Source organism: Phaseolus vulgaris, chromosome 10 (genome assembly GCF_000499845.2).
Source record: "Phaseolus vulgaris cultivar G19833 chromosome 10, P. vulgaris v2.0, whole genome shotgun sequence".
Lineage (NCBI taxonomy): Eukaryota > Viridiplantae > Streptophyta > Magnoliopsida > Fabales > Fabaceae > Phaseolus > Phaseolus vulgaris.
The window spans coordinates 34104329-34117816 of record NC_023750.2 but is presented as its reverse complement, the minus strand read 5'-3'; the positions used below and the strand labels follow the sequence as shown (position 1 = coordinate 34117816).

The following is a 13488-nucleotide window of genomic DNA, read 5'->3' as shown; positions in this document are numbered from 1 at the left end:
CGTTTATTAGACTTACATTATTTTTGTTTTTTTTTCTTTAAGTTAACATGAACTAAATTTTCACAATCTTAACATTTTATTATTAGTTTTAAAAGGAAAATTCTCCTTACACTTTCATACATTTTCCCTACATCTTCATATTTTTTTAATTCCAATCCTATCTTTATAAGTATATGTTAGGATTTTTTGTTTACTTTTTTTTTTTTTACACTGGATTGTAAAATCCATAACACCCCCTTACTATGATATATATTTTAGATTACGCAATCTGAAAGATAATTCTAGATTTGAAAATATCTTTTGGACGGTACAATCCATAATACATTTTAAAATTACATTCTAGATTGTACAATCTGGAAGATTTAAGAACGTTAAAAAATAAAAATAAAAAATAAAATAAAAAAAATGAAAAATAAAGGTGCAGAGAAGTTGCTTTCCCCCACACTACAATTTTTTCTTCTTCTTCTTTCTTTTCTCTCTCTCTCTCTCTCTCTCTCCATATTCTCTTCTCTCCCTCTCTCTTTTTTTTTCTCTCCTAATCTTCATCTATTTTAGAATCTGATCATACCACGTTGTAGCAGAGGAGTTAAGGAACATTTCTACCTGATCAGATTTTCAAACAGAGTAAGTTCACTTTTACTCTAAATATCCTTTGTTCTCTGTTTTTCCTTAGGATTTAGTCATCAATCTTTGTGGGGTCAATTGAGAAGTTTAATCCTCTCAACTTATTTTATTATATACTGAATTTTTGTTCTGTTTGGATAACTTGCATTAGACCCGTAAATCTTGAAGCTTATCCAGACTGTGGGGAATAAAATTCTAGAAGTTGCTTGAAAAGCAAGCAATTGAGGTAAGGGAAGCTAAATTTAATTTTTTTATAGCACCCTAGGATAGAAGATCTGAATGCAGAAGGGACGTAGTCCCAATATTGAATTTCTCTTGCAAGGGTGTTATTTGTTCATATATTGTGTGTTTGTTTATATATTATTTAAACTTTATAAATATTATTATATTTTGATAGTTGAGAGTTAAATATTGTTTTTGACGTTGGAAAAGTTCTGGAATGATATGAATTTTTAAATGTTATGTGATTGAATGATATGTATTATATATGAATGATGTAAATTGTATGAAAGTGATGTCATACATTTGGGATAATGTATGAGTTGTTGTTTGATGGTACGTTAAGTATGAAAAGCCTATGTTTAACGGAGATCCTCTGGCTTCACTAATGATCTAAGTCATGTAGACTAAGATATTAGGTGGTGAGAAGCTGAGAGGGAGTTCATACACACCGGGTCCCACTGTAGACACTCGGTATTGGATGTTTGAACTTACCCTGATCCTTTCTATTGGATTCGCTGGTAATCTTTGGATCAGGTGTTAGTCTCTAGTAGGGGCATACTTAATGAGTATTCCGGAAGACGAAGTGGGATTGAAATGAAATCCAATATTGTGATTGAAAATAGATCCATGTGTGGTCTATATGAATGATGGAATTGGTATTGGAATTCTACATGAAATTACTAAAGAAATGTTTATAAATTATTAGTCTAAATTGGTTCTATTTCCATGAATTATGTTATGGATTTTCTTTGCATTAACTTACCCTTGCTTTTCTTGCTGTGTTTGAACTGCGATGAGTGTACTACGTACACGAGCAGATGATTTTACAGGTGTCGGAAGGTCTAAAGAGCTTTAGGGTGTTGATTTTGAAACCTGTATTGTAAATATTTATATTTCTATAAATCCTAATCATGTATTAGGAATGTTTTGAAAAACTCCAAGTTTGTATAGAAACTGAGAGAACTTTTATTGTAATAGTTACATGTAAATTATGGGGTGTTACAGAAGGTATTTTCAAATCCAAAAATACATAGTATGATAATGGTTACAGATTGTACAATCCAAAAGCTATTACCAAATCCAGGAATACCTTATGAATTTTGTAATCCATAATGGATTTTTTAAAGAAAAGGGAATATTTTAGATTGTAGAATCCAGGAGGTGTAAATAGAAAATATAATATTTTTGAATGGTAGAATCCATAAGTATTTTTTAATAATAAAATTGTCTTTTTGACGGATCTATTGGCGTCTACAGAAGTGCAGTAAGAAACCGTCTTTATAAAATAGTTTTATTTCCCGTACAATATTATTCTCACGATACTTGCGTAATAAGATTGGGTAAAAACTTATAATAATATTTTTTATTTTCAATAAAATTTAAATTTCAATCGTACTAATAAATTGACTAATAAAATATTTTATTAAAATATATATTTTTTTAAGGTAATACATGTAAACACATGTTTACTATTCCAATTCAAAAAATAATATGAAATATTTATATATATAATAATAATAAATTATATTTTAATTTTATTATTAAAAAGACTAAGGTCTTAAATTATATACATAATCTTCATTTAGCATTTGATGAGTATTGAAACCTAAACCACCTATGTGTTTTAGAAAGACAATAAAATATTATTAAATATTAAAAATTTATTGTCGAATTTTGTGAGGGTGTCATGAATTAGAAATTGAAGATAGTTTCTTCATGCACCTCCATACTTATCTTCTTTCACCCCATACTTCAAAAAATACTCAAATTACCTTTTGATATTTTTCATTGAATTTTTTTCTTTAATTTTGGAATGTGGAATTCACAGACTTTTCGGGTTATAGAATCTAGAAGTTAAAATTTGTCTTTCAGATTGTACAATATTTCAAATTGCACAATCCATACTACAAATTTGTATTCCAAGTTATAGAATTTGGAATGGATAATTTTAGAATTTTTAAAAATATGAGACTACAAGAAAAAATTATAAAGTGTATAAAAACAATTCTAAAATTTTAAAATATGTGGGTTATGTGAGCCAATCCACCCTACATTTTTTCTCAGTAGGTCACGGACCGACCCACACGGTCATCCCTCTTTGTCATCCTTATTTAGGATGTAAGTTCGCTTGAAAATGTTACCATGTGAATCACAAAGTGTGATTAATGAATAATGCATGAAATATAATGTATATAGAATGAAACATGCTGTTCTAAGTAATTAATAAAGAGGTAGTATTAAGTTGATGTTGTATTGCGTGAATATTAACTTGGAAGATTCAATTAGATTTCAAATTCTACCAACACATTCATATAAACATAGGTATCATGTGATAAAATTCGATAGAGAATCTTGAGGGTTTTTTTCATCATAGTGCAATTTTGTTTCATTTTTCTATAAATGGACAGATTTTTTTTTAATTTTCAAATTAGAAAAATATATAATAAATACGATTTAGTTTCATTGAAATCGTTAACGTTAATGTTCTATACGGTTTTTCTAAATATCACAGAAATCATATACATCATATACGAATTCAATGTATTTTAAAACTATTTTTTTTACAAAAGAAATCATATACAAGAAATACAAATTTAATTAAAAAATCAAATACGATTTTATAAAAATAAATTCATGTAAAAATCGTAGATCACAAATTTGATTTCAAATTTACAACCGTAAATCACATATACGCTTTTTGAAAAATTAATTTTTAAAATTAAAACCTTTTTATATTAAAGAAAATCGTAAATCACATATTCTTTTTTAATATAAAATAATTTAAATTTAAGTTTCTTTTAATACATTTAAATTATTTTAAATTCTTAATAAATTAATTATGTAATATTTTTATAATATAAAATGACCAAAATAAATCTAATTCATGAGATAACAAACTAAATTATAGAAAAATAGTACAAGACTCTACATTCTACTATTGTGGATATGGACAATTTGATCTATTGTGGCCATCATTTCTACCGTAAGAGCATTTGTTTGGCTTATCTTTCAAAACCGATAATTCAAATACAAAACAGAGGTGATTTGTTAATTGAGGCACCTTTCCCAAATGATAGTTTTTTGGCCACGGAAAAGATTTTAGGATTAAAAACTTGAATGACTTTCAGGAACTTAGCTTTAATACCAATTGTTAAAAATTTAGGCCTTAAACAAGAGGAAGATGAATTGTTTATGAAAGATTTTCGCAAATGTTGAAAGTATATTGAAAGCCAATGAGGAATCAATGAAGTATAAATCAATTAAGCCAATTTCAAAACTGTTTTTAATGTAAATCTAGAAAATCAATTAGTTGTTTTTGCTAAATCGGTTGTTTTTATCAGCAGAACATAGCAAAAACAAACTTAAAAGAGAGTAGGGATAGAGAGATCAACACAAAGAATTTATACTGGTTCACTCTTAACCAAGAGCTACATCCAGTGCTCATAAACCTCTGAGAATTCACTAAGCAATCAAATACATTGATTACACAACACACACCAAAGAGGTGATCTTGAACCCTTCAAGAACACACACCACCTTTGGCAAAACACCACAGATTTCATAACAACTTTTGAATCTGTACAACACCAGTCTTTACAGAAATACAGTAGTAAAGAGATAAAGGAATGAGTACAGGTACAATCTCATATTGAAGTAAAAAGAATACAATACAATCATATTCCACTCTTAGAAAAAGATCTAAAGCTTCAAGCAATCTTGGAAAAACTGTTTTAAAAGTGTTATCTTTAATCAATCACAACCAGGAGCGTATAACCACTTCTTTATACTCCAAACTGTTGTTAAAAGCATTTAATGAAAGAACCAAAATAGTTTTAAATCAATTAAAACATATTAAATCAACTTAACAAAATTCTATTAAGGATTTCAAAAAATCAACCGATTGAAAACACGAAACAATATTGAATTGGCTTGACAGGAAAGTCAACCAATTTCAAGCCTTTTCAAATTCTTTTCAAAAACCTCTAAGTGTAAAATAACCGGTTGAATCAAAATTTCAACAGGTTGATTTTCCACTTTCTTTAGAAAACATTTTTTTTTTTAAAAGAACTTGAATCAAGCAACCTTGGATCATAACTATGAGTGAATTAACAAATTCAAACTACACAAAACACACACACAACAAGCAGTAGAGTCTTCAAGCAATCTACTTGGATTTGGAGACATCAAAGCTCATGTTCAATAATCACCCCCTATTTGGTGAAGACAAATCCCTAGTTTACTTGTGTTGCTCTATTTGAATTTGGAAGCACCTGCAAAGCAGAAATTGTGCATGTACAAGATAGCAATAATAACCCAGGTTTTAAGAGTACCCAAGAACCAGTTTTCATCAATAGGTTTCTAGCAAGAAAACCAACAAAATCAGTGTGAAAACTAATATGAATGAGGTGAAAGATTAGAGCATTCAGGAAAAACACAATAAACCAGAATATAAAAACCAGATAACTCTCCCCCTATTTGTCTTTACAAATAGAGTAAGACAAGGGATAAAACAAAAACAAAAAAACAAATTGTTCAGCAGGCTAAAATAGGATAAGAAATAAAGCAATAAAATTCTTCAATCATCTTTGCCATATTAAAGCTCAAAGAGCTGATTTTGAACAGCTTCAATCTGTTCATCAACGTTATGGAATCTTGTCACACAAAACTCATGATGACTCCTTTGTTCATTTGCAAAGTTGTCCATCCTGCTTACCATCAATCTCTCAAAGGTGACATAGATGTGATGCGTTCTCCCATATTTCTAGCACTTGCACCAACACCAAAAGCATCATCGTAACCAACATTATCTTGCCCAACTTGGTTTCCATCATCACCATCACTTCCAGCAACAACAACAACAGGTTCTCCTTCATCATCTTTAACATGGATACCACTTGAAGAACCAGCTTTGTCACCATCTTTGCTCACCCATTTTCCTCCAATTTTAGTGAATCCCATCTTGCTTAGGGATCCATTGTTGACTTAGTGTGATGCCTTTACCACTTTAGTTATCTCCTCTTCAAGATTAAATTCAAAATAATGCAAAAACTTAAAGATAACTATAGCATATGGATAGTGATAATCACTTAACCTCATGGATTTTTGCATATGCTCCTTGATGATATGGATCCAATTAATCTTGATCTTGTTCATGATGTAGTAGATAAGGACAAGATCTTCCTCAGTGAGTACTGAATGGTTGCTTCCTCTTGGAGTTAGCATCCAAGACATAATAAAAGCAACAACCCTTTCATTTAGCTTTAAACCTCCCACCGAAAAGTTCCTCACTTTAGATTGAGGATTCTTGAGACAGTTTCTATAGAACTACATTTTGTTGAATTCCTCAACAACCCCAATGTTCCCTTTGTTTATCCTTAATACAACATACTTCAGCCCAACAACAACATACTAAACCTCTACAGTTATCTCCATGTTTTTGCCTTTCACATGACATCAAAGATTGTCTCCATCCACATGAAGACTTGTGTAAAACATATTCACTAAGTCAGGATAAATATTCCCTGAGAGCTCCAGAAATCTTTTCAGCAGTTGCTCCTTCAAGACATGCCTCACTTTAGTGAGATTCTGCCCTTTCAGCTAGTTGAAAGTAATAAGCTTTGAGTTGTTGATAGCCTTCCTACTAGATTCATGTAGGAACTTTTCAATCTTTTCATCATCCCTTGAAAACCAGTTTTCAAGGTGCCCTCCTCTATTCACAACATGAGTCTTCATCCTTTGTTATGAGGGAGGAGTTGAGTCCATGATTCAAGAATGATTTTTCATAAAAGAGAGAGAGTCCAACAGATGCAAGATGCAACCAGAGGAAAAACAATGGGTTGTTTCTATGAAGAAAAACAACTAAACAAGCACATGTATATAAGTAGTAAAGGTAGTTAACAAATTTTGGCTTTTAATGGGTTGTTTTCCAGAAGAACAAGAATATGGTCAAAGGGAATATTGTCATACGTCAGCCCCCAAAGAGATTGCCCAGTGACAGCATAGTCCAGATTTGACCATCCATAAAAGCACTTAAACTTTCAAGAAGTTATGGAATATAATTCATTTTGACCATAATAACTCCCAATCAGATTGTATTCAAGGCCATAATAAATGTAATTTTGACCCATGACAACTTTGAATGGGAAGCAACAATTGTACCAATGCACAGAGTTTCAAAACAGCTTTATCACAATGCTGTCAGAGATAAAACAATCGGTTGTTTTTCTGTGACTACACTTTTGAGTTTTCATAAACCAAATGTCTTTGGAAGAGATAAAACTATATAGTGTTGATCACATAAACTGTTGCATAGAGATGTTTCACAACAATTTTACTCAAGAGTAAGAATCAATTAAGATTTCATTTAATCAATGTGAGCAAAAATATACAAATTTAAAAGTAAGAAAACACATGTTCTTAGCTTTTGAGAATTTTTCTCTTAAGACAACCTCTATATATAAGTCAAGAATGTCACTTGACTTTCAATAAATTCTCTTGAAGCTTCATCCTTCACATCAGTATGATTTTATACTTTCAAGGGTACCACATATGCTGATTTTCCATCAAAGAACACTACAAGAAACAAAAACCAAGAAACAAGATTTGGTCCCCTTAAAAATTTGGGCCTTTGGGCATTAACAGGAATATTTTGATCATTGGGAACTTTAGAGTTCTTAGGAACCCACTTCAAAACATCCTTGGGAACAAAAAATTTTCTAACTCTGCAGAATCTAACAGAGTGACCATTCTTCATGCAGTAAAAGCATGAAACAATCGGTTGTTTCAACTTTTCAATCGGTTGCTTTTCACAGAAACTTGAAAAAGGCTTTGAAACAGATATTTGCTTGCTGTGTGAATTAAAACTCAATCCCTCTTTGTCAAAAACACAATGTAGTGATGCAAGAACTGTCTCAAAGTTTGATTGACCTTTTGAAATTTTATCCACAGTTTTCACAAGATAGCGAACCTTCCTTTGATGAGATTCACAATTTTCACAAAAATGTGAGTCACATTTGTAAGAAGAGTTTTTGTAAATTAATTTCAGATTTTCAAAATCATTTTTCGAATTATTCAGCTATTCTTCCAATGCTTTGACTCTATTTTCCATCCAATTATTCATGTCTTTCAAGCGATTGTTCAAAAAGGCCAGTCTATTAGCTTCTTCACGAGTTCTTTAAATGCATCAAGAAGCTAGTTGTAATTTTCAAAATTGATTGAGATGCTGGAACTTACACTGCTTGTGTCAGATTCTCCTTTAGCCATCAAGTAAAGATTTACTTGTTTAGCTTGAGGAAGAGACATCATTGTCTTGCCAAGCAATGTAGACTCTTTTAGATTTTCTCTTCTTTTCAAATTTCTTGCCTTGCCCTTTCTCCTTGCTTTCATTATTTGGGCAATCAGCTTTTATATGACCCTGTTTACCACATCCAAAGTAGGTATAATTGTTAGCATTAAAATCATTGAGTTTCTTGTTGTTATACCTATTGGAGGATTGATTCTTGTTGTTGTTTTTCTTCAAGAATTTGTTGAATTTCCTAGTCACCAAACTAAGAGTTTCTCCATCACTATCCTCACTTGATTCTTGACAGTTTTTGTGACCTACAACCTTCAAAGCAATGCTTCTTATATGTTTCTCTTCATGCTCTTGATCATTAAGTCTATTCATCTCCAATTCATGTTCCCTAAGCTTTCCAAACAAGGAAGTTGTTGTCAAGGTTGTTAAATCTTTGGATTCAGAGATGGCTGTGACTTGGGCTGCCAAGATCTGTCTAAACACTTGAGGATCTTGATATTGAGTTCCTCCCTTTCTAAGTTTTTTCCTAGGCTGATGAGATGATTGAAAATATGAGTGAACCTCTTGTGAACATCAACAATGGTCTCCTCTTTTTGCATTCTGAACATCGCATACTCCTGGATAAGAGCATGCTTTCTTGCTTTATTTACATAATTGGTTCCTTCATGAGTAACTTCAAGAATATCTCACATTTCTTTTCCTAAAGTACATTGTGATACCCTAAAAAACTCATCAGAATTTAGAGCAGATGTTATGATGTTCTTAGCAATGCAATCAAACTTAGCCTTTTTTGCTTTCATACTCAGTCCATTGGGACCAAGGTTTTTCAATAGAAACATTATCTTTTTCAACTTTTGGAATAAAAGGTCCATTTTCAATGGCATACCAAACTCCTCAATCAATTGATTCCACAAACATCTTCATTCTTACCTTCCAAAACAGATACTTCAAACCACAAAGCAGAGGTGGTCTGTTAATTGAGACACCCTCTCCAAAGGGTAGTTTTTCAGCCATGAAAAAGATTTTAGAATAAAAAACTTGAATGAATTTCAAGAACTTAGCTCTGATACCAATTGTTTATGAAATATTTTCGCAAATGTTGAAGGTAGATTGAAAACCAATGAAGAATCAATTAAGTAGAAATCAATTCAGCCAATTCCAAAACTGTTTTTAATGTGATTCCAGAAAATCAATCGGTTGTTTTTGCGAAACAATCAGATGTTTTTATCAGCAGTGTTAAAAACAAATTTAAAAAAGAGTAGGGATACAAAGATCAACACAGAGAGTTTATGTTGGTTCACACTTAACCAAGAGCTACATCCAGTTCTCATAAACCTCTGAGAATTTACTAAGAAATCTAACACCTTGATTACACAACACACACCAAAGAGGTGATCTTGAACCCTTCAAGAACACACACTATCTTTGGCAAAACACCACAGATTTCATAACAACCTCTGAATCTGCACAACACCAGTCTTTACATAAATACAATAGTCAAGAGAGAAATGAATAAGTACACCTGGGTACAATCTTAGATTGAATTAAAAAGAATACAATGCAATCCTATTCCACTCTTAGAAAAAGATCCAAAGCTTGAAGCAATCTTGGAAAAATTGTTTTGAAACTGTTATCTTTAGTCAATCACAACCAGGAGCGTATAACCACTTATATATACTCCAAACAGCTGTTAAAAGCATTTAATGCAAGAGCCAAAATAGTTTTAAATCAATTAAAAAAAATCAAATTAACTTAATATAATTCTGTTAAGGATTTCAAAAAATCAATCAATTGAAAATACGAAACAATCGGTTGAATTGACTTGACAACAAAGGAAACCAATTTCATGTTTTTCAAGTTCTTTTCAAAAACCTGTAAGTGTAAAACAACCGTTTGAATCGAAATTTCAACAGGTTGATTTTTCACTTTCTTTAGAAAACATCTTTTTTTCAAAAGAACTTGAATCAAGCAACCTTGGATCATAACTATGAGTGGATTAACAAATGCAAACTACACAAAACACACACACAAAAAGCAACAGAGTCTTCAAGCAATCCACTTGGATTTAGAGACATCAAAGCCCATGTTCAACACAAATGTTATTAGTTGTAAATGACATATCGAATAAACAATGATAACATGAGCACACGGAAGACGGAGAGTTTGAAAATCCTCGTAATCACATCACCAGTCATTTAGTCTTATTGTATATGACATACACTACAACATTTTTTAGTTTAGGCAAGACTAAAATAGATTACAGGTATAAAAGTGTTGCCTAAACCTACTAAATGCCATAGTTTTAGAAATAGGCTTAAAAATTATAAGAAGCTACATTTTTATCTATTGAACTTCAAACTCTAAATTTTATCTATTGTACCTTTGGACATGACACATAACAAACTGTTGTTCATTTTTTCGTAACAAGGCAATAATATCTTATGGATATTGATGATCAACTCTTAACATGCACTTGTCTTCGCCTCTCGTTCAACAAACCAAGATTTGGTTCTTTCAAAAGTTGTCTTCACAAGAGCACAAGTGTGTAACAATCATGCTCCCTTTAATACAAAGTTCATGACCTCAGCTAAATTTGTTGTCATGTGGCCATACCTCCTGCCTCCTACCATGCATTGTTATTGGTCCACAATGCCTTCATTGAGGTTTGATATTTCATCTGACGATAATGAAGTGGAAAATAATGATGATGAATCCCTCATTCGTCAAGACGTCCACTGAGACAATGAAGAAGGCGCCTACGTGGAACAGGATCTCATAGATAGTTCGATCGTCTTTAAGTTAAAACAATTACATAAATTGTTCAAATTAAATTGGGTTGTCATGTTTGTGTGTTTCACATAATCTTATACTTTCATGTTTTTTTTTAATATAACTTTATTCAAACATGTAATTATTCCTTTCCGGTTAACATTTTCAGTTTTAATTTTCTCGTTAAAGTTTTCGGTTTATTTTTAGTGTCTCGATTTTAGGTTTTACCAATTTAGTTTGTTATCCTATGAATTAGATTTAGTTTGATCATTTTTCTCAAAATAGTTTAGTTATGTTATTTTATATTATAAAAATATTACATAATTAATTTTATTAAGAATTTAAAATAATTTAAATATATTAAAAAAATTATATTTAAATTATTTTATGCTATAAAAGTATTTGTGATTTACTATTTTATTTAATATAAAAAAATTAATTTTAAGAAATGATTTTTGAAAAGAGGTATTTGTAAAATTGTATATGTGATTTACTATTTTCAATTTGAAATCGTATTTGTGATTTACGATTTTTATGTAGATTTATGTCCATCAAATTGTATTTGTAATATACGATTTTTTAATTAATTTTTTATTTATTGTATACGATTTTTTTTTATAAAATTTTTGTTTTAAAATACATTGAATTTTTATATGATGTATATGATTTTTGTGATATTTAGGAAAATCCTATAAGAGATTCAAGATTTCAGTGAAATTAAATCGTATTGATTATATACGATTTATTATTAAGAGATATTCATTTTAACTTTTTTTTGTCTTTTTTTTTTAATTTTTTGTTCATCTCTATTTTTTTTTCGTCAAACCGATTTTTGACATCAAAGTTGAGGTTAAAAAACATTGATATCTTGATAAGATATGTAATTTCTCATGAGGGATTGTTATACAATATTTATATTGAAAAATGTATATGTTCTTAAGTTAACAAGGTATTCTCACATAAATCAGTCTCTTGCGTCCAAACTTAATACAAATAGTCTTGATAATTTAGAAGTGATTATTGGTTTGTTATAACATTATATGTTTAATTGGATAGTTATTTCACTGTAATATGTTTTCATTTTATGATCTAGTTTGGATATAAAAAAAATATTAAATAACAATTAATTTAGAAAAAAAAATTAATTATTTTAGTTTATAAACTAATATAATTTTTTTAGTTTATAAACTAATATAATTTTTTAGTTTATAAACTAATATATAATTTAATCAATATAATAAATAATTATTTTTTATTTTTAAATTAGTTGTTATTTAATAGTTTTATTATAGTACAGGAAGAAATAATTATAAAAAAATAAACATGTAAAGTTTAGTATATGCCTCTTTGTTTTTTTATATTTTTTTTCTTCTGTATATATTTAGACATGTATGATAAACATAGTGAATATGAGACTAGAATAGAAAGTATATACCTGTAAGCTTTACATAACTTCAAACTAGAAATTTTGAGACGTTATACAAATGATCTATAACTTCTTAATATCTTAATTTATTGCAATACTTTTATCCAAACACGTTTTTCTTCCGTTCACTGGATGATAAACTAATATTATTCAGTTGATCCCAAACTCTTTTGCATAAACAAAAATTAAACATGAAAGTTTTCATTAAGTATAATTAAGTTTACATTGAAATCATATAATTAATGTCTAAAACTAAATTATGGTAAGAACTGTGCATGAATCTCATGTGGTCACAGAGTTTTAGACGTTTTCGTAGATGCTAGATTGCCCTAATATGATGATCAAATTTGGCGACACCTATGACAATTCCGTTGGTTTTGCAAACTCCAAGTTCAAAAAACCACATGAAAAAGATTTTTATAAAACCAAAAACGAACTTAGAAAGGTAGTTTTGGTTCCAAGAAAAGGTGATTGAATCACGTAACACCACTTTCCTCATTTTCCTCAACCTCGTTCTTTATTCTACATAACTGCTAAATAACCCTCTCACAACATACTTTATAGTTTCAAACTCTCATATCTCTGGTACCCCATTTTTTTTCTTTCTTTCTCTCTAAGTGATGGCTTCAGACCCCAGAAAGGGACTGGTTCTGAGTTCAAAGGCCCTAGCTGATGCAGCTTCATGGTACTGTGCCTTTGTTCTTGTTGCCCTTCTGCTCCTAAGCATGTTCAGAGACAGCTCCATGCTTCCAACCCATGCCAACTTCGTAGACAACCAACTCCTGTTCCGGCCATGCGAGGAAATCTATGTTGTTGGAGAAGGTGAGACACTTCACACAATAAGTGACAAGTGTGGTGACCCTTTTATAGTTGAGAACAACCCTCACATCCATGACCCTGATGATGTCTTCCCTGGCCTCGTTATCAAGATCACACCCTCGTATCATCCCTAGAAGTTAAGGTTTTTTTATATATAAGAAATAATCCATTATGCTTTTTTTCATCATCCTTTTTTACTTCCATTCTTGTATATATATCTTCTCAAAATCAACATGAACTTATACAAACGTTTTCTATGTTAGCATTTATTTCCCATTTTGTATAAATAAAGAGTAAGGGAAATTCAACAGTTTATAGCCTTTCTGGTGGTCTT

The 13488-nt window shown here is 30.3% G+C and overlaps 1 protein-coding gene across 1 annotated transcript; it reads left to right on the top strand.

The window, feature by feature from the left end:
- Positions 1-12955: 12955 nt before the first annotated feature.
- LOC137817953 (uncharacterized) lies at positions 12956-13288 on the top strand. The gene has a single exon (XM_068621178.1). The coding sequence runs from the start codon at positions 12956-12958 to the stop codon at positions 13286-13288; it is 333 nt and encodes a 110-aa protein (XP_068477279.1).
- Positions 13289-13488: the final 200 nt, after the last annotated feature.

What these genes read in the sequence shown, in the direction of transcription:
- LOC137817953 (XM_068621178.1), top strand. Translation starts at nt 12,956, where the DNA reads ATGGCTTCAGACCCCAGAAAGGGACTGGTTCTGAGTTCAAAGGCCCTA.